This window comes from Crocodylus siamensis, chromosome 2 (genome assembly GCF_052110815.1).
Source record: "Crocodylus siamensis isolate JL-2025a chromosome 2, ASM5211081v1, whole genome shotgun sequence".
In the NCBI taxonomy this organism is placed as follows: Eukaryota; Metazoa; Chordata; order Crocodylia; family Crocodylidae; genus Crocodylus; species Crocodylus siamensis.
In genome coordinates, this window is record NC_143396.1 from 264,304,013 (window position 1) to 264,325,819 (window position 21,807).

Genomic DNA, 21,807 nt, shown 5'->3' on the forward strand with positions numbered 1-21,807 from the left:
CAGTTTGTAGAGAAGGCCTACAATATACACTTTCTATCTGGGGAGCAATTTGGTACATTTCTAAAAAAGGTAAGAAAGAGGCTATAAGCTAATATGTTGTCTTTGGCCAACTAGTTTAATACTATCTACAGAGTGAAATGAAATTGTCAAAAAAAAAGGCACAACTATCAATGCAGAAAGCATTCATGCTCGGAGTAACTCTTGCTTACTATGTTTACCATGCATCGTTCCAATACTACATCTTGTATTCTCCTCTAACTTTCTCCTGTATTATATCTGTGTAATCTTTTCCTCCATCAGTTTCAACATCCACTCTTTTCTTTCTTCTTGCCTCTTTTATCTTGTTCTTTCCTGGTTTTCTACTCTATCTCCTTCCCCATGCTCTTCATTTCATCCTCCTGTTCCTTCTCCCTTCCCAATTCCCCTGTCTGCCATTAATTCTTTTTTTCTAACAGAATTCTTCAGCCTCCCATCCTCCAGTGTTCTTTTGGTCACTCATTCTAGTAACTCCAATGCAATCTCCATCAACAAAATCTGCTCCTTTTTCTACCCATTCTCTGCCGAGTTCTTCTGTCTTTTTCTATTGTGCACTACTTCCTGACTGAAGGCAATTCTCCGCTTCTCTGTGGAGCCATGGAAGAAGAATGGTGAGCCATTCTTCCTCCCTGGATGTTTCTCTGCAAATCCTCTTTCCCAGGGATTTTAGAGAAGGCTGACAGAGGATCTTTTTGCAACTTCTCTTGGTTGGGCAGGGAATGCTTTGATTGTAAATGGCCTTCATTCCCAGGAGAGCAATAAAGTGCTAATCAAAGCTTCTCCTAGAATTCTGAGTTAGCTATGCGAATTAAACCGATGTCAAGGAAGCAAGTAAAGCGTCATATCAGCTGTGATTTTAAACTTGTCTGTACTTTAAGACTACTAGTTGCTTGGTATCACTACTTATTGTGCTGATTAGTACTACTGTCATTATTTCCCCATGGGGATCCATGTCCATCTGTGTGTACCCTTTTGTCTGAAAGCCTGACTGCAATCTAGTCAGGGAAAGGATGATCTGTTTCTTCTTTGTAGAGTGTTTTGCATGATGGGATCCTGGCCTGAGATTAGCCTCCTAGGAGCTATGCTAATATGAAGAAAAAGATCATTGGTGGGTCCGGTCACAGAATGACAATAAAGAACCTATGGGAAAGAAGTCAAAACTTGCCTTTCTCTTTGGAGTCTGCTTGGACCCCTGGCACTTGCTATGATAAATGGGCAAAATGTGTATTGTGCGTGCAAGAAAGGATTTGAATCAGTGCCCAAGTGACCAGAAAGCATCCAGGTGGCCACAATTACACACTTGATGGAATCACACCAAAACAAAATGAAAACAAAACCAAAAATAATGTATCCTTTTCTTTCTTTCTTTCTTTCTGCTGGCTGTTCCCTCTGGTCTTAGCTCACCTGCTCCATCCATATACAATAATAAATGTCACTCAGTTGTAGGTATATCATGAACAACAATAACTTCTCTCTCTGTTAGGATAAAGAAATTATTGTTTTTCATGTAATAATAAATGTAACATGAACAACGCTTAGTGTAAGGTAAGTATCTACAGGGGAAGTTATATTTCTCCATCAGATCCTCCTTTTTGTCTGATATGCTGTATACTTATGAAAAGAGAATATTAACTTTATATGTCTACGGTGCTATATGCTATAGAAATATCTACTCACAACCTGCTTGTATCTCAGGGGGAGTATTCAAAAGCATCATGGCAGTGGCAGCATCAATGTCAGGATCTGGAAAAATCAACCAATAAATACATTATTTACAACTGGGCTAATCTTTTTAAGGTCTTTCAAACCATAGAGTCACCCGAATCTCTACAGTGAAAAGAGATCGACTTATCCAAAAGGTTCTTTGGGAAGAATCCAAAATGTGATCAAGTTTATACACGATCCCAGTGCTACTATTAAGTAAACTACGATGAAGTATATTTCTCATCATATTGTATTCTTGTGTGTGCCTGCTTTCTCTTATTCATCTCAAGCTTGCTATTTAATTTGGGTCAGGAGTATTTAGACTTCATTATAAATGATCAGTGCTAGCAGGAGGCATGTTATGAATTGGAGTCAATGTATTGCGATGAGCTAATAGTACAGCAGAGAGGGTAAAGAACACCTGCATCTAATTAAAACACAAAGATGACACTCGGTCATTTCCATGTGTCAATAAGAATGTAAAATTGTGCTTGGAAAGGCAGTGGAAGCAAAGCCTTGAAAATTTGGAAAAAAGTAAAACCAAGGCTACACTGAAGTCACCCTGTGATTTGCATCCACACCTATTGTTAATAGAAACAGAAATTGTCACTTGGCTGCCCTTATTCTCAAATTGGTTTCCAAATCCATCATGAACAGTCAGTTGACAGATGGCAAGTTATAGACAGAACAAAATATGATCCTTTTATAACTATATTCACTTGCCTCAGACACAGCAGCCTGGCTGCTATGGAAATGGTGGTAGCCATGACAACAGTAAACAACCCAAGAATGGCCAGTGAATAAGCTGAAAAGAACATCTGCCCCAGCAAAGCGTCCCAGCTGCCCTGGGGCGAAACTTGCTAATCGAGCAGTGATGCCGTGTGACAGAGAAAGCCGCCCATGCCATGTCCAAATAAATGAAGTGTGCAATTGAAGCAGACATAAAAACGCACGCCCTTGCCGACTGCGGCCTCAGCGCTGCTAAACTGAATGACTAATGAGCTCATTTTTTTTTTTTAAACTTGTCAGTATTTATACTAAATTACATACCAAAAAATTCAATTTAGTGCTAATAGCTTCATGGCACTTTATTTTGGTTATTATGTCAGAAAATTACTTTTTTACTGTTAAAAAATACATTTTTCATACTTTTATATGCTCAGTTCTGTTTCCAGGGGAGTAATGTGATTTAGCATATAGTCTTACAAGCTATTAATAATACAGATGATGCAAAGTGTAAGAAATTTTAATGTCTGCTTAAACAAAAAAGCTAACTCCACCTACACAGAAAGACCGCGTTTGATACCAGCTTGAGTATCTTTTATAGTATTATAAATAACTATGATAACTTCTTACATGAATATCTGCCATTGTTTTAACAGGAAATGTAACAAATGCAGGATCCATTGCAAGAAACCATGCAAAGTCAGAGCAGTGGAAGAGTGAAACTGTTGTAAGAGATGCCTATAAATACAAAGGCAGGTAAAGGAGTCCAACTAACTTCAGCATCTTCGGTTTCCAAAGATCACCAACAGATGCCTCAGAAAAGAGGTTTTTACAAACTCACATTCATAGTTAACTCTGAAAACAAGGCAAAGGCAGAGTTCTTACTGAAAGCCTTTGTTCATGCCGAAACAGGGCAACGTTGTTACTTTTTAACCAATAATGACCAATAATCTAAAAAGTTTTGTATCTTCAGCTTTGACTGTTCTACTAGTACAATTGTGTTTCTGCAACTTTTTCATGACACTAATATGAACTGATTAAAACAAACACGAATGTATCCACAAAAGCTATTTTCCACAAGACAGCCGTTATTCAAGTATGTTCACATCTGCTATGTTGCCTAACCAAGTGTATCAGTGCTTCTGAAAAATCTGGGCAGCTATCCCATAATGCCTCCGGGATAGAGGTAGGGGATAGAGTGCCTAGAAGACATGTATACAGCATACAAGATCAGGATGTCTTAATGCAGAAAGAAGTAGGAGAAAGGAGAAACTGGCTGAACCAGACAGGGACATCATCTATACTGGAAGTAGAATATGTCAGACTTGTACCAGCAATAAAATCATGTGGCAGCCCAGCCCAAAGGCAAAAACAAAAAGGTGCTAATCATGGCCTGGTAGGCACTATTTCTTTTGACAGAGCTCTAGCTTTGAGAGCAGACGTTTGTGTCTGCACCCAAAATTCCTCTGAGGTGGCTCAATCTTCCCATTTTTGTGTTATGCCATCTTCTTGAGCCCTTTGCTGCCATATGGCAGGTTTGGCAGTCCTTCAGCAGTCAACCCAAACTTCCTCATGTGACTATGCTAGACACCAGCGTCAACTCTACTGGTCAAAATTCAAACTGTCTGGAAGTGAAATGAAACATTTAAAAAGTACTTCACTTAATCCAAAGGAAGAACCTGACCACAACTCCCATCTCAATGGCAGGCACCTCTGAGAACAACCCCCTTTCCAATGAGGAGGAAGGAAGAGATGTGGACCTATTCCTAGACAGCTTCTCCCTTCTGACACTGGAGAGCCTGGGCTGCCACAAATAAGTAAAGTTCCAGCAGGTGGACCGCAGTGAGAACTAACAAACAAGCTCTGGTCAGTGCTGCAGTGTCATGACCCTTCCAGCACCTGTCTACTCTTCTCTGGATTGCCCTTTACCCTTTCTGACTTTGGATCATTGCTGCTCGCAGCCATAAGGTTAAAAGGGAAAGTGGGTAAGGCTATTGCTGCTTTACTGATGGCACATAAAGGTGTAAACAAGAGAGAAAAAAAGTGTTTTCTAACAAAAAATGCCCTTCCCATCCAAAATTGTTTTATGGCTTGCAAATGATTTGGCACTGTAATGCTAATACAACATATCTGCATGCATCTGGGCACACCTCCAGCCAAGGCAAGAAAGAGAAGCAGGGGTCTAGCTGGGAAAGTGCTCAAACTCAATGAGACTGTAAGAAGCTTCTAGTACTGGAGCATCACTAGAAGAGCTGGAGTCCTCTCCAGACACTGGCAGCAAGATCAGAGCCGACCCTAGGGGTATGAGGGGCCCCAAGACATATCAGCCTGTGGGAGCATGGGGTGGCAAGCGGCTAGAGCACGAAGGCAGTGGCGTGCGGAGTGGTGGTGCCCTTGGCACATGCCAATGGCGCGGTCGGCAGGGCCTGTACGGCACTGTTCATGGGACCCCCCCAAGCGCGGGTCCTGGGGCAGTCACCCTGATTCACCCCCCCCGGGGAAACTGAGCAAGAGCATAGTCTTTGTCAGGGGCCTGTCTTTCAAGTGGACATGCTCCTCATGGAAATGCTTTTCATCTCAATAGGAATACCCTTCTCATCTTGGAAAAAGTGCTTTAGCGGATATGGTCAAAGCCACTCCCTGAGATTTTTATGGATATCAGCTTTATTTCTCCCTCTATGGTAGGACACCGTCCCTTGCCACTAGCTCTGAAGGGAGCCAGCTGGGGTCAGATAGACTATAAAAGGTCCTGGGTGCCCTCCTACTTCTTTCAGCAGTTTCTTCTTCTAAACTCTAGTAACCTTCAGCAGAGAGGCATCAGGCAGAGCAGCAGCTGCGCAGTGGTAGCAGCTATACACTGACAGAACTTTTGGTAGCAGAACTTTCTTGGCTGGTATCATATCACAAACTGGAAACCGAAGGCTATGTTTATCCTGTATGTTGTGACCATAGAAGCTAGATGACAAAGATTTTTTTGGAAGGGGACAAAGTAGAATTGCAGGGAAAAAATGGTCTATTTTCAGTGTTTTATTTTCGTCATAAAAATCAATATTTAAGTGAACACATTTTGATCTCCCTCTCTCTGGTACTAAAAAAGGAAAATAAGAGACAGCAAGAGGCAAAGCCATAGACGGTGAGGATCTTCAGAAATCCTTCCAAATGGAAAAGGACAGAAAGGAAAGGGTGGTGAATGCTATAGAGAGAAGGAAAAAAGAATCAAAATATCCTAGCACCAAAGACCTCATAACAGCAACAATACATGGTGATGGCAAAAATGTCAACAGCAGCATCTCCTCCTGTCACTCATTTGCAGTCTAAGTACTCAGCAAAAAGTCATCTGAAGTCTAGGGGGCTGGGTCCCCCCATCATTTGCATGCCCTTTAAATAATATCATAAGAGAAGCTGAAACCAGAAACAGGCACAAAGAGCCAAAACTGTGAAGCAGTGGTGACATTACATAATTTGGCTGTAAAAAGCTGCACTTCTGCTATTACTTTATCTAACCCTGCATTCAAGACTGTCACTGAGCATGAAAACAAAAAGAAAATAGGAGTTATAAAACCGACTGAGAAATCTGCATTTCAGATGTAGGTTCAAATTCACTGAAGTGTGTTTATCTTTAAGCACCAGATAGCTCCATTAAAGTTAAAGAAGTACTTGATTTTGCTGAATCGGGATGTAGGATACTTTTTTAGACATTTGTGCCCAAGTTTCCTTCAAAAAGCAATCCTATATACCTTAAATATCTGTACAGATTAAAGTATATTCTGTAGTTATATAGAACAGCAAATTAATGAGCATAACATATTTTGGCATAAGATTAGATGCAAAAGGCCAGAAGCACAGAGGGTAACCCTCAGTAGTAGACTGTTTATTCAGAAAGTGACAAAAAATAATTAAAAACAAAGGTGGCACCTGAGATACCCTGATGTGCCAGCTGTCCGTTTATTATGGTTGTGATCTTTCATTCGGAGGTGGTTTCAAATGCCAGGGAAGCATTTTACAGTAGAATTGCTGACGTGCTATTTTTAACAAACTTTCTCAGTTTCAAAGCCTTGTTTTCACTTCACTGAATGAAAACAGATTGACTGCCAAAATGCTTATCCCATAATTAAAATATAATGTAAAAACTAAATTAACAAAATAAAAACAGCTTTATTGCTTTAAAATATAATTTCTAGACACATTGTATTATAGTCTACAACTATATAGTACAATTCTAAAACAAACACGAGACATTTCCAAGCTCAGATGAGGGGAGAGAAGTACTTAAACCTATTTATGGGCACCTAAACCTAAAGCACCCCAGTTTTCAGGGAGACAGAACACCTGCAGCAACAAGTGAAGCCATCAGTCAGTTGACTTCAATGGATACACAGAAGTTGTTGGTGTTTATTGCTGCTGAAAACCCATCCTATTTATAAATAGATGCCTAAAAATGGACACAAAGGCCAGTTTTTAGGTACTGCAGGACTCAATCCTACAAACTTGTATATACACAAGGGAATCTGTGCACTGGTTGAAAGCACACTGATATCAGTGCAAACCTTCTGGTGACAATACTGGCAGATTCAAGGCTTAATTTAACTTTCTCCAGTTCAATAAAATGTACAAGGACCAAAGTACTACTAAAAAGTTACTCTTCTCCCAACTCATGCAAAAAATAAAAGTTAGTAACATACTGCTCCCCCTGTACACCACTGTGACCTCATCATAACATCTGAAGAGACTGGAAATAATGAAACTTCTTTCCTTTTATTTTTACTCTTTTTAAAGCAAAAAGCTTTTTCTAAAGGATTTCACTGGGACCTTCAACTTCATCTACCTCCACATTAGCCTTATCCACTGTACTCTGCCACTGATATTCCTATTCTCTAGGCAGGCTGCATTTTTTTTGCACTGTACCAAACTGTCCGACTCCAATCCATCTCCTTCCTTCTCCACACCCTGTTCACTGCCCCAGTTCATAATGAAGCCTACCTTCCTGTACTTGCTGGATCTTTATCTTCTCAATATGATCAGTTTGCTACAGCACAATGCTGCAGAAGTAACAATACCCTCAGCATCTTTTGCCCTGAGGCTCGTTCAGTTGCAACAGATCAAGTCACAGCTTCTCTGTCCAACGTGCCTATTATTAGATGTGCCTCCTCTGCCACATGAAAATTGTTAAGCGTGAAAAGCAAAGAAATCAAGATAAGTCATAGTTGCATAGAATAATTAACATAGTGAAGAGCCAATAAGGTTGTCTTAGTTACCTTGTCCAATGACAGAAGAGGAGGGCAGCAATAAATAAACCAGGTCCAAGGAAATACCTTCAGACAACTATAAGCAGCCTGTAAAGCTCTTTACTGTAGGATATTATTGCAGAAACAGGCTCAATATTTAATAAGGTTGAGTAGCACTTACTTGAAGTAGATGGGACTATTTGTGCGAGTGCTACTGAAAACAAGCAAGAAGCGCAGAATCAGGTGCTTGGTAAAAAAAAGAAAAAAGATTAGACAAATTTCAACAGCAACATATGCAATTAGACTACAAGAGCTGGAATAAAAATCATAAAAGCCTGATTGCCAGAGAGGTCAGGAAGAAAATGTTCCACCACTGTTATATAGCAATACACAGCTGGCCTGGTAATTGTGATGGTTTTCTCCATTCCTCTGAAGGTTCCAGTTTAAGACACTGCAGAGGCAAGATACCAGACTAGATGGAGCATTAATCTTTCCTGGTATGGCAAGTTCCTATGTTCATTTGCAATGCTGCCAAATGAGCCATTGTGAAAACCATCATGAAAAGACTGACAGTCTGTCTTTAAACAATATGGAACACTGATAGCAGAAACCTGTCGCCTGCTCATCTTCATTGTAAAATTTGTATTATTGTTGGACTACACATCATTCCCATTCAGTAACAACATCATTTTATTAATGAACTAAAAGGATATAAACAGTAAAAATGGATTCTAGTTAAAAAAGAGTACATCTTCTATCCCCTCTCTTTCCCCCTCCCCCCCCACAATGCCACCATAGATTTTCTACATGGCCAAATTCATGAAGCAGGTTAATCTGTTTGGGAATCTGCTTGAAACAGAAAATGTCATCATCACTTTTGATCTCAGCAGTAAAGAATAACATCAGTTGAAAAAAAAAGATGATATGTACACCATAGTGAGTGCAGGATAAAAATCTTGAAAGAAACAGACTGAAACAGACAGCAGATCTAAAAAAAGAAGAAAATCTATGATTGAGGGCTGAATTTTTCACTTTTTCCCCCATGCGTGGTACTGAATGTTCATCCTTCAATGTTTAAAGATAAAAAAAAATCAATTCACTTCTGTAAACAGATGCTGGATGATTCCATTTGTCTCCAATCTCATGTGTGTAAAGTGAATTAGGAATAAGTGTTGTGGGGAGAAGGCACTGGTCAAACTGTGTATGGTCATAAGCAAGGTTCCCTCTAAGGTGTGCATAGGCGCGGCCGTGCACAAATAAAAGTGTGACCACGCACAGCCTTTTCAAGGCCTTGCACCAGGAGAGGTGGGGGCGGAAGCCTGGCATGGGGCTTCGCCAGCTCTGCTGAAGTGCTCTGCTCCCCTGCATCAGGGCAGGGGAGTGGAGCACTTCCCCGGAGACGAGAGAGCCAGCGCCAGCCCCCCACCCCAGCCTCCATCCCTGCCTTGCCTCACCTCAGGGAGGAGCTGCTGCCTGCCCTGAGTGAGGCCCCACCAGCTCCGGAACACTGCTCCCTCCCCTGCATTGCCTTGGGGAGTGAGAAGGCATGTGGCATCAGGGCCAGGGAGCAGAGCAGTGTCCTGGGGCAGGCAGTGGCTCCTCCTGGAGGTCAAGCAAGGCAGGGATGGAGGCTGGGGTGGGGGGCTGGCACAGGTTCTGCTGGCTCCGGGGAAGTGCTCCACTCCCCTGCCCTGATGCGCAGGAGTGGAGCACTTCCCTGGAGCTGGCAGAGCCTGCGTCAGCTCCTGGCTCCAGCCCCCAGCTCCAGGCCCCTGGCCCCAGCTCCAGCTCCAGCCACCGGCCCCCAGCCCCCTTCAATAAGTGTCCCATGCCGGACTGAGGCAGTGAGATCACAGACCAAGATGGCATGCTCACTGACCCACTACTCCTTAGAGGGAACATCAGCCATAAGGGAAAATTCAGGGGCAAAAAGATCTGCTATATCATCTTTTACTCATCTGCACTGATCAAGAATCACAACCATACATGACCTTACACAGCAGAACTTAAGAATTTTGTAGTCTGACATGTAAAAGCTTTTTAAATGGTAATGGCCAGTGGCAAGGAGCCAATATACCTCTTTCGTCTTCTCCCAGTTATCTACCTTTGGGTTCATGCTACCCCTACCTGGGGACATCATCTCTTTTTTGGTTTCTCATTTTAGTCCACTTACTGGTCACGACCATAACAAGCCAGAATTGAAGTGTTGCTTTACAAAGCGGATGGCAGGAGGCACTTGCGTAACGTGAAAATATGCCTTTTTGCACACAAAGCTCATACAATGCCAATTAAGCACTATTAAGCCTTAATTTGTGAAGAGGGGTCTAGACTTTGTAACAGACTGTACAACAGGGATAAACCTATAGGATGTGTTTTCATTGTAGAGTAAACCCAGATAATGTCAGGCTAGGGAAGATCCTTAGAGAAGTAGAAGCTCAAGTGATAGCCAATTGAATTATTTTAGTCAGAAGAGAAGGACAAGATAATGAAGATCAACAAATGGCTCGACCATTGGCACTACAGCGAAAGTCTTCCAACATACAACCACTAGACCATAATGACAGAGACAGAAAATCTGGAATAACTCAGGGGCCCACTTGTTGGAAATGACTGAAAACTTGGCTATATTACCACATGGTTTGGCAACTACCAATCCTTCCGAATCATAGTGTATGCGCGAAAAGTCAGCCAGACCTTTGACAGGTATGCCTAGGCAGGAGCATGAAGGAGTGGAAGCTGCCCAGACCTTCCATCCCCTCTTTAAGCAGAATCCAAAGGCCAGACTGAGTCCAGACATTTGGTGCCTCCATTGCTGTAATTGTATAAGTGTCTGGGAATTGAACCCAGGTCTCCTGTGCGACAGACAAGGATTCTACCACTGAACCACAGGGGATTCTGGGAATATTACCATATTTACCTGAATCCAAGAGGACCCTGAATTTAAGGACCACCCCCATAATTAGATTCTATACATGGAAACATTTTATATATATATAATTTTCCATGTTTAGAACCTAATTATTGGAGGGTTGTCTTAAAAACAACCCCCTCTCCCTCACTGCTGTGGCAGGGAAAGCAGAGGGATGTGGGGAGGACAGGCAATGAGGGCAGAGGGTGGGGAGGTAGTAAAGAGTAGGTGGCTGGGCAAGCAATGGGGGAGGCAGGTGGTAGGACTTGATCCCTGCCCCTTGCACACCCACACTTTGCGTCCCCCTGCCCACCCCCTATGCCTGCTGCCCCCACAGTGTTGGGTCTCCTTTAAAACCTATTCTCCCCTACCTGCTGCCCTCCCTGCAGTTGCTATGGGGTCAGGCTGAGGCCAGAGCAAATACGTGCTCTGTGCCCATGGCTGCACCAGGGAGATGTGGAGGAAAGGCAGTAGGGGAGTCGAGGGTGGGCAGTGGCCATGGAACTGGAGCCAGAGCCACAGTAGCTGCCTACCCTTCATCCTACCACCTCATACTCAATTTTAAGACATTAAATGGGGAAAAAGACCTTGCCTTGGAATCTAAAAAGTACAGCAGTCAAATGAGAGATGCATATGAAATGTTAATGGACTGCAATTGTGAAAAAGAAAGATATATCAGGCAGAAGGCAGGGAAGTCTTAAGGGCATTGTACAAGGTGCTGGTAAGGTCTCATTCTGCAATTCTAGTCATCCATATTCAAGAAGGGTAAAGACATATTGTAACAGGTACGGAGAGGTGTTATTAGAAAAAACAGGGGATTACACTTTAAAAGGGGAGATAAAACAACTTGGCTTGCTTTGCTTAGCAAAATGAGGGCTCGCTTTCAATACTCCAGGGAGGCAAGACCTATATAAGCTGAATGACAATGGTAGCATAAGAACAAAAGGGTATGAACTGGCCATGAAAAAGTTGATCTGGATATTAAAAGATTTCTGTTTGAGTAGCGAGGATCTGAAACAGTTTTTGAACATTAGAGAAGACAAAATATAACTAAGTACTCCTAAGATGGAGCTTGGTCAGTCTTAGAAAGCATTTTTGTGATGAAGCAACCAGAAATACCCAGGAATTGTACTCTATGTGCAAAGAAAACCCTTCCATTTTCTGTTCTCACGCTTGCCTAGAGCTATTGAAGCATCCCCACTGCAAAGCAGTTAAGTAGAGTAAAAGAATATACAGCTCAAGTGAAACAGAGGAGGCACTGGAGGACTATCAACGCTTGGGCTCGATGAGCCTGTGTCCTCGTGGCAAGATAGGCATGCTGTGGAAGCAGGATGAGGCAGAACCTGGGTTCAACCTGCTAGCCTGGGCTTAAATTCTCAAAAATGTCTGCTAGCCTGGGCTTAAACTGCTTGGGTTAGAGGTTTCTCTGTGCAAATGACTAGAGTGGTTTGGGACAAAACCTCAGTTAGAACATGCATCAGCTCTGCAGCAAACATATGTTTAGAGATATGTTTCATTTACAGATTGTTATTGTTTTGTCAGCCCAAATTAAAAAAAAAAAAATCTTCAATGCCAAGAATTGGTGTATCGTATGCAAAGAAATCCAATTTAGTACTACTTAGTTCCTTTCTTCTTAAATAAAAAGAGATTAAAAACCAATGAATTATCAAGAAACCATTAATGTGAAGTAGATCAATTTAAAATAAAGCAAACAATTTTTAATAATTATTAAACAAATACAGAAAAAAAACTCATTAGGGCAACATTTTTTCTCCCTCATGAATTCTTTGAAAGCCCATCACTGCAAAGACCAAAGAGCAGATACAAAGTTCTCAGAACATAAACTGAAGAAGATTTAAGTATATTTTCCATTAAAACATTTGACAGTCTTTATTTTGTGCTACTGCATGCCAGTCCTAATCATACACACAGCAACTAAGAGACCAAGCATAGTTCTTGGAAGGACTGTTGCACAGTCTTCATAGGGAGCAATGTTGAATGCTACTAGGATGAGCTGCTTTTTAATTCCTCTAAATCATTATTAATAGAGAAGGGTGGACAATCCTAGCAACAATATCTCTGGGACACAAAGAACTGGGCTGGGAAGAGGTTTTAATGCTTAGTCTTTTCATTCTTTCTGGAATAATCCCTTTCTCCAAAATACTTTTAAATTGAGAATACAGCAGGAAAAAGATAGATAAAAAGAAAAGAAAAATTTAGCATCTAGTATTTTTAACCTTTTATAGTTCTCTAACAATAAATGTATTTGTTCAGAAATACAAATGGATTCTAGGTCAATGGAAGACCATTTTCTTTATTAGGGTCAATATCAACCTTTTTCTTGATATGAAACAAAGGTATTTAGGGGCCCTCAAAGACCCTGGTTTATTTCCAGTTAGACTTTTAATAATGCTGGCCACAAAATGAACTGTACTTAACTTCTAATTATAGCAATTTATATTTTGGCACAACATTGCTCAGTTGTCTACTTTAGAGAAAGGCTTTCCCTAAAACTAACATATTTAACCAATATGACTAACCATTTAACAGATTCCTTTACATAAAAATTAGTCATTAGAAGAATGGGATGTTAAATTTGTATTTAAAAACTGAACAAAACTTTACTGTCATACTGTTACCAGGATAAACCTAACATGCAGTTGGTTTAGAATATTTTGACACTATAGAACTAGCATGCAGTAAGTTCCATTACCCAAGAGAAAAAGTTTTCCCTTTTCATCCAGTATTTAACAAATGCAAGAATTATAAAACATACCTATAAAAAGACACCACATAATTATGTGAGAGGATTATGAGGCATATCTTGTTCTGGGGTTTCCTGGATTATCTTGAATTCTATTTGTAATTTTGACTTCACAATTGAAATATTTCCCTTAATAAAAAAGATGTAGTACTTTCTTATCTTTTGTATTGTATGGTACCACTCCTGTTTTATACAAGCCGCATAGAACACATGAGTTTTGTGAAACTGATAGAAGGCACTGGAGGACTATCAACACTTGGGCTCGATGAAATAAGTATTTCAAATGTTGTAGGAAAATATGGACTCCTGAACCTGATCCAAAAGCCTGTGACTAATTCAACAGAATTAGGAGTACAATGAAATATGATCTTGCTATTTTGCAGCTCAATGGCATTTATAGTTCAGTAGGGTGGTTTCTATTATTCCATAATCTAACCACTAGAAAGGGAAAAAGAATAACATTAGTGTTTAAAAATGTACTTGCATTTTCTGGATTCCAATACATTCATTAAATGGTGGGGTGGGGGGGACAAAACCTAATCTTAGAATCAAGTATCAGGTAAAAATGCAGGTGGGCAGGAGGCAGCGCACAGGCACCTGGTAGCATGCCTGCATGCCCAGTCTCTCACCACCATGTACTCTGCTTCTGGATGCCTCCTAATGCGTCTCTCTCTGCTTAAGAGGCATCGTATCAGGTCCCTTGCTGCCAGGTGGTATACTGGACTCAGCATGAAGGCACCCAGGAACACGGGTTCTGGCACAGTGCCTTGTTTAAACCCTCCTGTTTAAGCTAGGCAGAAAGATCCCCAAGACTGAAGGGATCAGGAAAAGAGAGGGAGCCTTGAAAGTAAGGCACTCCACTGGGAGGCAGTCCAGGGAGCAGGGCCTGGCTATGTGCTCTACAATGAAGTCACTGGATAAAGCACAGAAACAATCCTGAAAGCACAGACTGACACTCCGCATTCCTCCCATCTCCCCCTTCCAGCCGAGCACTCTCAATACTAAGCTATAGTTTGATATGTGCAGCTCAACCCATGCTTGAATTGCAAAATCTGAACAGGTAAGGTTTTGAATGGTCAAAAATAGCTTCTCACCACTGTCCTCCATGAAAAGGGAAGTGATTAGCTGTGTTAGTATGAAGTCAGGCAGAAGGTAGAAGAGGGTGGCACCTTAAGAGATTAACCAGTTAATCTCTGAAACAATTAGCTTCTAAGGCAGGGGCGGGGAATTATTTTGGGTAGAAGGCCGCTTACCCAGTTTTGGCAGGCTGTCAAGGGCCAGGTGGGTAGCCCCACCCCGAGAGGTGCCCCGCCCCCTGATCACTGTCTCGGTCCCACGGCCAGCATCAGTGAGGCTCAAAGTGGGGCACAGGCTCGCAGGGGTCTGTGGAGCCAGGTTGGGCTGCACCAGCAGAAAGAGCCCCATAGAGCCCCTGCCGGCTGGGACCCTGCACTCCCATGCTCCTGCCACCCTGCTTTGGGCCCCCACCAGCACTGACCTCAGGACAAGGGTGCAGGCCCCATGCTCCTGTTAGCTGCCCGCCCGCTCGCTCCCAGTACCTCCCAGCCCTGTGGTACAGGCTGGGGGGCAGTGCATAGCCCTAACCCCTGTTCGGCAGCAGAGAAGAAGCTGGTGTTGAGCTTCATTTCTGACAGGAACCAAGGGCAGATAGATATTAATTTTCTAAATTTTTTAGGGGCCCTGTGAGCTGGATAAAATAGTCTCATGGGCCATATCTGGCCTGCAGGCCATATTTTGCCCACCCTTGTTCTAAGGTACCTCCCTGCCCTACCTTTTGCCTGACTGCTATATCTGTGTTTACAAATGTTTTCAAAATATTCTGGCTGAAATTAAATCACATTATAATTTTAAATTACTAATTATATACTCTTCTCCCAAAATTAAATCTAACCCGTATTTAAAATATATTTGCATCTCTGGTTTTATGGAGTGAAAAGGAAAACAAGGTACTGGCCCAGCTCCAGACATGAGTTATAATGAAAGGTAAAGAACAGTCAGGGATATGAGGCACAGTTCTGACCCTTGGACCTGGGGATACAACTACATTTTTCCATGTGTTAAATCTAGTTATCGGGGTGGGGGGAGAGAGGGGGAATCTTAAATTCAAGGTCATCCTGGATGTCTAAATATGGTAATATGAATCTCAAAGATGAGAAAACTGCACTCCTCTCAGCACTGACTTGCTGTGTGTCCACATCACTTCCCTTTTCTGAAACTCAGTTTGCCAACCTACTAGGGACAAATACCTATCTAACAGAGAGAAGACGAGAACAAATTCTTTGTAAAGCACCTTGAGATCCTTGGATGAGAAGCACAAAGAATATTTACTTGACAATTACAGAGCAGCTTAATTAACAGATCTTGCTCCTTTTACTTTACAGTGAATAAAAACCAAAATCCAAATCAAACACGACAATCCCATACACAACCACATTCACAAAAGCTGTTGAATATTCAAAGTATCTTGCCAAGGCTTGATCCTAATGATGCTGTCTAGCTCCTGTACAGGAAGACACTTAAACATGCACACAGCATGAGCACAATTAGCCTGGCCTAAGGGTCAGGGCCGGTGTTCACAGCATCTTTGCAGGACTGAGCCCTAAATTATGGCAGCCTCAAAGTTCAACCAGTTCAGGACAAGCCATTTTTCTCTTTGGGACACCCAAGTAAAATGTCTTCAGTACTTTAGTTATGAAAGGTTCCAATAAAGTAGGTTTTCTGCCTCAGCTGACAACATCTTTTATCCTCTTCCTTTGCAGGTCTATGATGTGGCTTAAAATTGCAGGTGCCTGCATGTAAACAGTACTGGAGACGAGCATCAATAACTTCTTCAAAGGCTGCTGGATCAGGGAAGTTAGCAATGGGTAAAAGACAATATGCTTTAAGTCCCTATTAGGTTATATTTTTAAAATGTTAGGCTTTCTAGCAACTAAAGTAAAAAAATCCCCATACACCTACATTTATTTATGTATTTTGAATCTCCAAGACCTTTTGGCAAGTCCAATATATATATATATATACACACACTACTGTGTATATTTTGTTGGGTACACCACATAAATACCCATTTTATGTTTTTAAAGAGTTGCATTTTGCACACATTTGGGGAACTAGTTCATATTAATCCTACCAGCACCAGAAGAACAGGAAAGTAATTTAAATGTAATTTACTACTTCAGTCTCTGTATTGGTGTACCAAGCATAGAAGGAAAGTCATGTTTGTCTCTGGAAACAAAACTTAATGCTATTTAGCAATCATATTGATAAAACTAAGATAACATAAAATGAAGAGAATGCATTAACCTTGCATGTCAAACCATGCCCTTCTTGAACACTAATTTTTAACGATTACCTACTTGTTCTCTAGGGAAAATCAAATGGACTTGCTAATGACCACTGCACAATGGCACTCAACTGATCTCATGACCCTTTCATGGTTAGAAGATGAAAAGTTTCTGAGTACCTAAGCATCTGGCAAAGTAAGAGTTTCCTCCCTACCCCTAGTGTTCCCTCTTTGCACACGCATGTCCATCCATCATTCTGTCCAGTACAGGGTAGAAAAATCTCAAAAGTAAAAATAAGGGCTATGGACCTCAAAAATATTTAAAAGAAGAGAGCTTCTATTATTTTTCAGTTTAATTCTATTGCTTATAGGTAATCTTTTTTCCTGCACACTAAAAAGATACATAAATTTGGTTTCCCATGCACATTCTCTAAACTGCCCCATTTTAATGCTTCATAAACATTTCACCTTTTGTAAATCTGTTAAAAGCACATTTTATAGTCTATGTATATCTTTTACAAATATTAAAACAAGGCTGCCACCTTTCAACAGTAAAAGAATTTTTATTTTTTGCATAATTGGTAGTGATGGTTCAGTGCGAAATAGTGGTATAAAATATTAGCCTGATATTTATACCAGTCCTCAATCTAGTAAAATAACTGTACTGTTTGAACAAAAGATATACTAACAACATACTGGGGGAGTGGGGAGGGAGGCTGCAGTATAAAACCCTGAAGAAAGCCCCAAAGGTGACTTTTTGGATTATCACAGCTGCATCCTAGTACAGACCTACTTGTAACCATTAGTTCAGATTACAAATCGCTATTGGCTGGCTATTGTTAAAAATAACCTAGACAAAAACTTCTGATCCAAACATTTTGGAAAAGCATCTAAATACTGGAACATCATGGATGTGTCTAACTACTATTCATTTTAGCTCTATGGAGAGAGATCAACATTGTAATTGAAGCTTCCTTCTTTTTAATTTACTTCCATATTTAAATAAAGAAATAAGCCAAGGGGTCAAGGAAGATGCCACATACAGCTGTGAGGCCTACCTGATTTTGAATCTACAAAAGCAGATACTGCTGAGGTAGTGGTACTGCAGGATTCCTTATCCTACGCTAGCCTCATCCCCTGCAAACCTTATCCGTCCCTCAAAAGGTCAAAAGTTAAGTTGTTTCCAGATAAGGTTCTTTAGGTAAATGTGGTATTTTGTATTAGACCAATTAAAAAGTTGGAAAAATTGTTCTTTACAAGCTTTTAGAAACAAACATGCTTCTTCAAGCATAGGAAGTCTGAAGAAGGGTGTTTGTGCCTGAAAGCTAGCAAAGAACAATTTTCCCAACTATTTAGTTGGTCTAATAAAAGATACTACGTCTACCCAAAGAACCTTGGCTGCCTATGTCCTTAGACCAACACAGCTACAACTAACACCCCTTAGTTTCCAGAAGCCTTCCACTCATGGACCATCTTTAAAAAGACTGCCAAAAAGATGGCATTAAGTTGTGAGGACTGGCATTTTCACTGCCTAGGTGTTTCCATGGCGCCATCATTGTCACACAAGAGTGCCACTCAAGTCTTTAACTATAAAATAATCTCTTTCTTTCCAATTTGCAGATTAAGTAGAGTTTAAAACAGATTAATTAGAGCTGCGTGTATACATGGGCCAGAGACATACAACCTATTGGAAGGAAAGCCATGACATAGACAGTTAACAGTTTAAAATGTAATAAGGTACATAGTACTTCTTGCCTTTTCTCAAGAGCAGCTTCAATAGTCTGGGGTCAGAGCCTTTGCAAGTTCCATAACTTACTCTTTTTTACTAGTCAGGCCAATTACAGCAGAATGTAGCTATTGAGGGAGCTCACAGTTGCAGAGAAGATGGCAATCTCCTGTTCAGTTAGAACCAACCACAAAAAAGCTTTGAATATTAGAATAAAGTCTGCAGGTTTCACATGGACTGGGGCACCAATGTGAAATACTCAGAGGAGCCCATGTTTCTTAACACCCCCTCCCCCAATACAAAACAAACAAACAAAAACCCCAGTGGCTATATACAGCCATGACATTTCTAATGGAAGAATCACTGTCACAGAATCATAGAAGTAGGGTCGGAAGGGACCTTGTAGATCTTCAAGTCCAGCCTCCTGCCTGGGCAGGAGAAAAACTGGGCTCAAATGACTCCAGCTAGGTAGGCATCAAGACTCTTCTTAAAGACCCCCAGGGTAGATGCCAGCACCACTTCCCTAGGAAGTTGGTTCCAGATCCTAGCCGCCCTAACTGTGAAGTAGTTCTTGCGGATGTCTAATCTAAACCTACTCTCCAACAACTTGTGGCCGTTATTCCTTGTTATGCCAGGGGGCGCTAGGGGAAACAAGGTCTCCCCCAAACCCTTCTGGTCCCCCCTAGTGAGTTTATAGACAGTCACCAGGTCCCTCCTCAGCCTTCTCTTGTGCAGGCTGAACAGGTTCAAGTCCCGCAGTCTCTCACTGTAGGGTCTGCCCTGCTGACCCCGGATCATGCGGGTGACCTTCCTCTGGACCCTCTCAATGTTGTCCACATCCCTTCTGAAGTGGGGTGCACAGAACTGGACACAGTACTCCAGCTGTGGCCTGACCAGTGTTGCATAGAGGGGGAGGATCACCTCCTTGTCCATGCTAGAGATGTACCTGTGGATGCATGACCTCGCATTGTCAGCCCATGTTCATCTTGGAGTCAATAATGACTCCAAGATCCCTTTCTGCCTCCATGCTCTCACGAAGGGAATTTCCCATCTTATAAGTGTGCTGGTGGTTACTACTGCCCAAGTGTAGCACCCTGCACTTGTCAGTATTGAGACATATCCTGCTTTTGTTAGCCCACCCCTATCCAGGGGTAACCTATCCAGGTCTTGATGCAGTCTTTCCCTCCCTACTAGTGTGCTCACCTCACCCCAAATTTTGGTATCATCAGCAAATTTAAACAGGGTGCTTTCCCCCCCCATCATCCAAATTGCTGATAAAGGTATTGAACAGCACAGGCCCAAGGACCAAGCCCTGGGGGACTCCGCTGCCCACTTTCCCCCAGGTTGAATATGACCCATCCACCACCACCCTCTGAGTATGACCCTTTAGCCAATCTGCAATCCATCTGACTGTGTAGGCATCAATGCCACACAGTCGCCCAATTTTTTAATGAGGATGGGATGGGAGACGGTGTCAAAGGCCTTGTTGAAGTCCAGAAAGACTACGTCCACGGCGACACCTGCATCCAATGCTTTTGTGACCTGATCATAAAAGGCAATCAGGTTCGTCTGACATGACCTGCCCCCAATGTAACTGTGCTGGTTGCCCTTGAGCATCATCCCTAAAGCCAGCCCATCGCAGATGTGCTCCATGATGATCTTCTCAAAGAGTTTCCCTAGGACTGAGGTAAGACTGACATGCCTATAGTTGCCCAGGTCCTCCCCCCTCCCTTTTTGAAAGATGGGGACCACATTGGCTAATCATCCAATCATCTGGCACTTGGCCCCAGCACCATGAGTGCTTGTAAAGCTGTGCCAAGGGCCCTTCAATAACCCCTGCTAGCTCCCTCAACACCCTGGGGTGGAGAGCATCTGGACCCGCTGATTTGAACACATCCAGCACCTTCAGAAGCTCTCTAACCCGGTCCTCCCCAACCTGAGGTCTGGAGGCATTCCCCTCGAGTCTGTCTTGCATCATGGTGGGGAAGTCCCGGTCCCTGCACAAGAAAATGAAGGTGAAGAATTGGTTAAAGAGGTCTGCTTTCTTCTCTGGCACAACCACCAGATTGCCTAGAGAATCTTGCAGGGACCCCATATTTCCCGGTGCCTTCTTCATTCTCCCTATATATTTGAAAAAGGACTTTTTATTATCTTTGATCTTGGATACTGTCCTGGGAGAAGTGAGCAGTAAACAAGCATTCACTCAATTTCTCTCTAGGGAAATAATTTTTTCTTCTGGGAAAAATCCTCCAGGTTTCAGCTTTGATGATCTCCCTTACATTCATTCTTGCAAGAGAAATGCTTGCATGTTCCCTTCCTGGTCTGATCCAGCATGGAAGGGGGGCAGTGAGGACTGCCTGGGGCTAGGTACTTTGCTTGCTGCTCCCCTCCTCTTCCTCAGACTAAGCATTGCTTAGTCCAGGGAACAGGCTTGAGACTTCACTCCACTGGTCCCTCCCCTCACAAAGGGTGGGGTAGGGGGAACAGGGGACAATGGCAGTCAGCACCAGCTTTGTAGTTCAGTGCAGAAGAGAAACTCCTCCCAGCATGGGCACTTGAAGATCCTGCGCTACCAGTCTGCTGCTTTGCCCTGCTCTAGAGGAGCAGCTGCTCTCTGCTGGTTCCCTAGACTGGGAAGCAGCAGGAGGCTTCACAGATTTTATAGACATTAGGGCTGGAAGGGACCTTGTAAGATCCTCAGGTCCAGCCTCCTGCACAAGGGGCAGGAAGTCAGCTAAGGTCAAAGGATCCCAGCAAGATAAATGTCCAAATGTTTCTTGAAAGTGTCCTGAGTATGTGCTTGCACCACCTCTGGGGAGAGTCTGTTCCAGGCTCTGGGAGCTCGGACAGTGAAGTCTTTCCTTATGTTCAGCCTAAAACGGTCCTGCAGGAGTTTGTGACTGCTGTATCTTGTCATTCCATGGGACGCTCTGGTGAACAGGCGTTCCCTCAGATTCTGATGCACACCCTGTATGTACTTATAGGCTGCCACCATGGCACCCCTAAGCCTGCGCTTCTCCAGGCTGAAGAGTCTCGTAGCTCACAGCCTCTCTTCATAAAGTCTGTTTTCTTGCCGTCTGATCGTGCACATGATTCTCCTGTGGACTCTTTCCACATCCTTTCTAAATTGTGGAGCCCATAATTGGATGCAGTACTCCAGCTGCAGCCTCACCAAGGCCAAGTACAAGAGGAGGATGACATCCTGGGTCTTGCTTGAGATGCATCAGTAGATGCAAGGAGGCTTGCCTTGCTATAAGCTCCCTCTGGAAGGAGTTGCTCCCTGTACCTTCCCCAGAATGATCCCCAGCCTAGAGAAGACACAGAAAGCAGGGGAGAAGGGGCAGTTGGAGGCTGAACACCTGTACTGCTCCCTCTCCCAGAAGTATTTCTAGCGGTAGAAATTCCTCATGAACT

General features: G+C 42.5%; 1 protein-coding gene across 11 annotated transcripts in view; it reads right to left on the reverse strand.

The window, feature by feature from the left end:
* Positions 1–21,807, reverse strand: part of FOXN3 (forkhead box N3) — a 342,632-nt gene that overhangs the window by 41,072 nt on the left and 279,753 nt on the right. For 9 of the 11 annotated variants that reach the window (XM_090033864.1, XM_090033866.1, XM_090033872.1 and 6 more), the window contains one exon: positions 1,714–1,779. The exons of 1 other annotated variant lie outside the window; for it this stretch is intronic. In XM_090033864.1, coding sequence (XP_089889990.1) covers positions 1,714–1,779 — 66 coding nt within the window. The remainder of the gene's footprint in view (positions 1–1,713; positions 1,780–21,807) is intronic. One more of the 11 variants, XM_090033873.1, reaches the window with a different exon arrangement.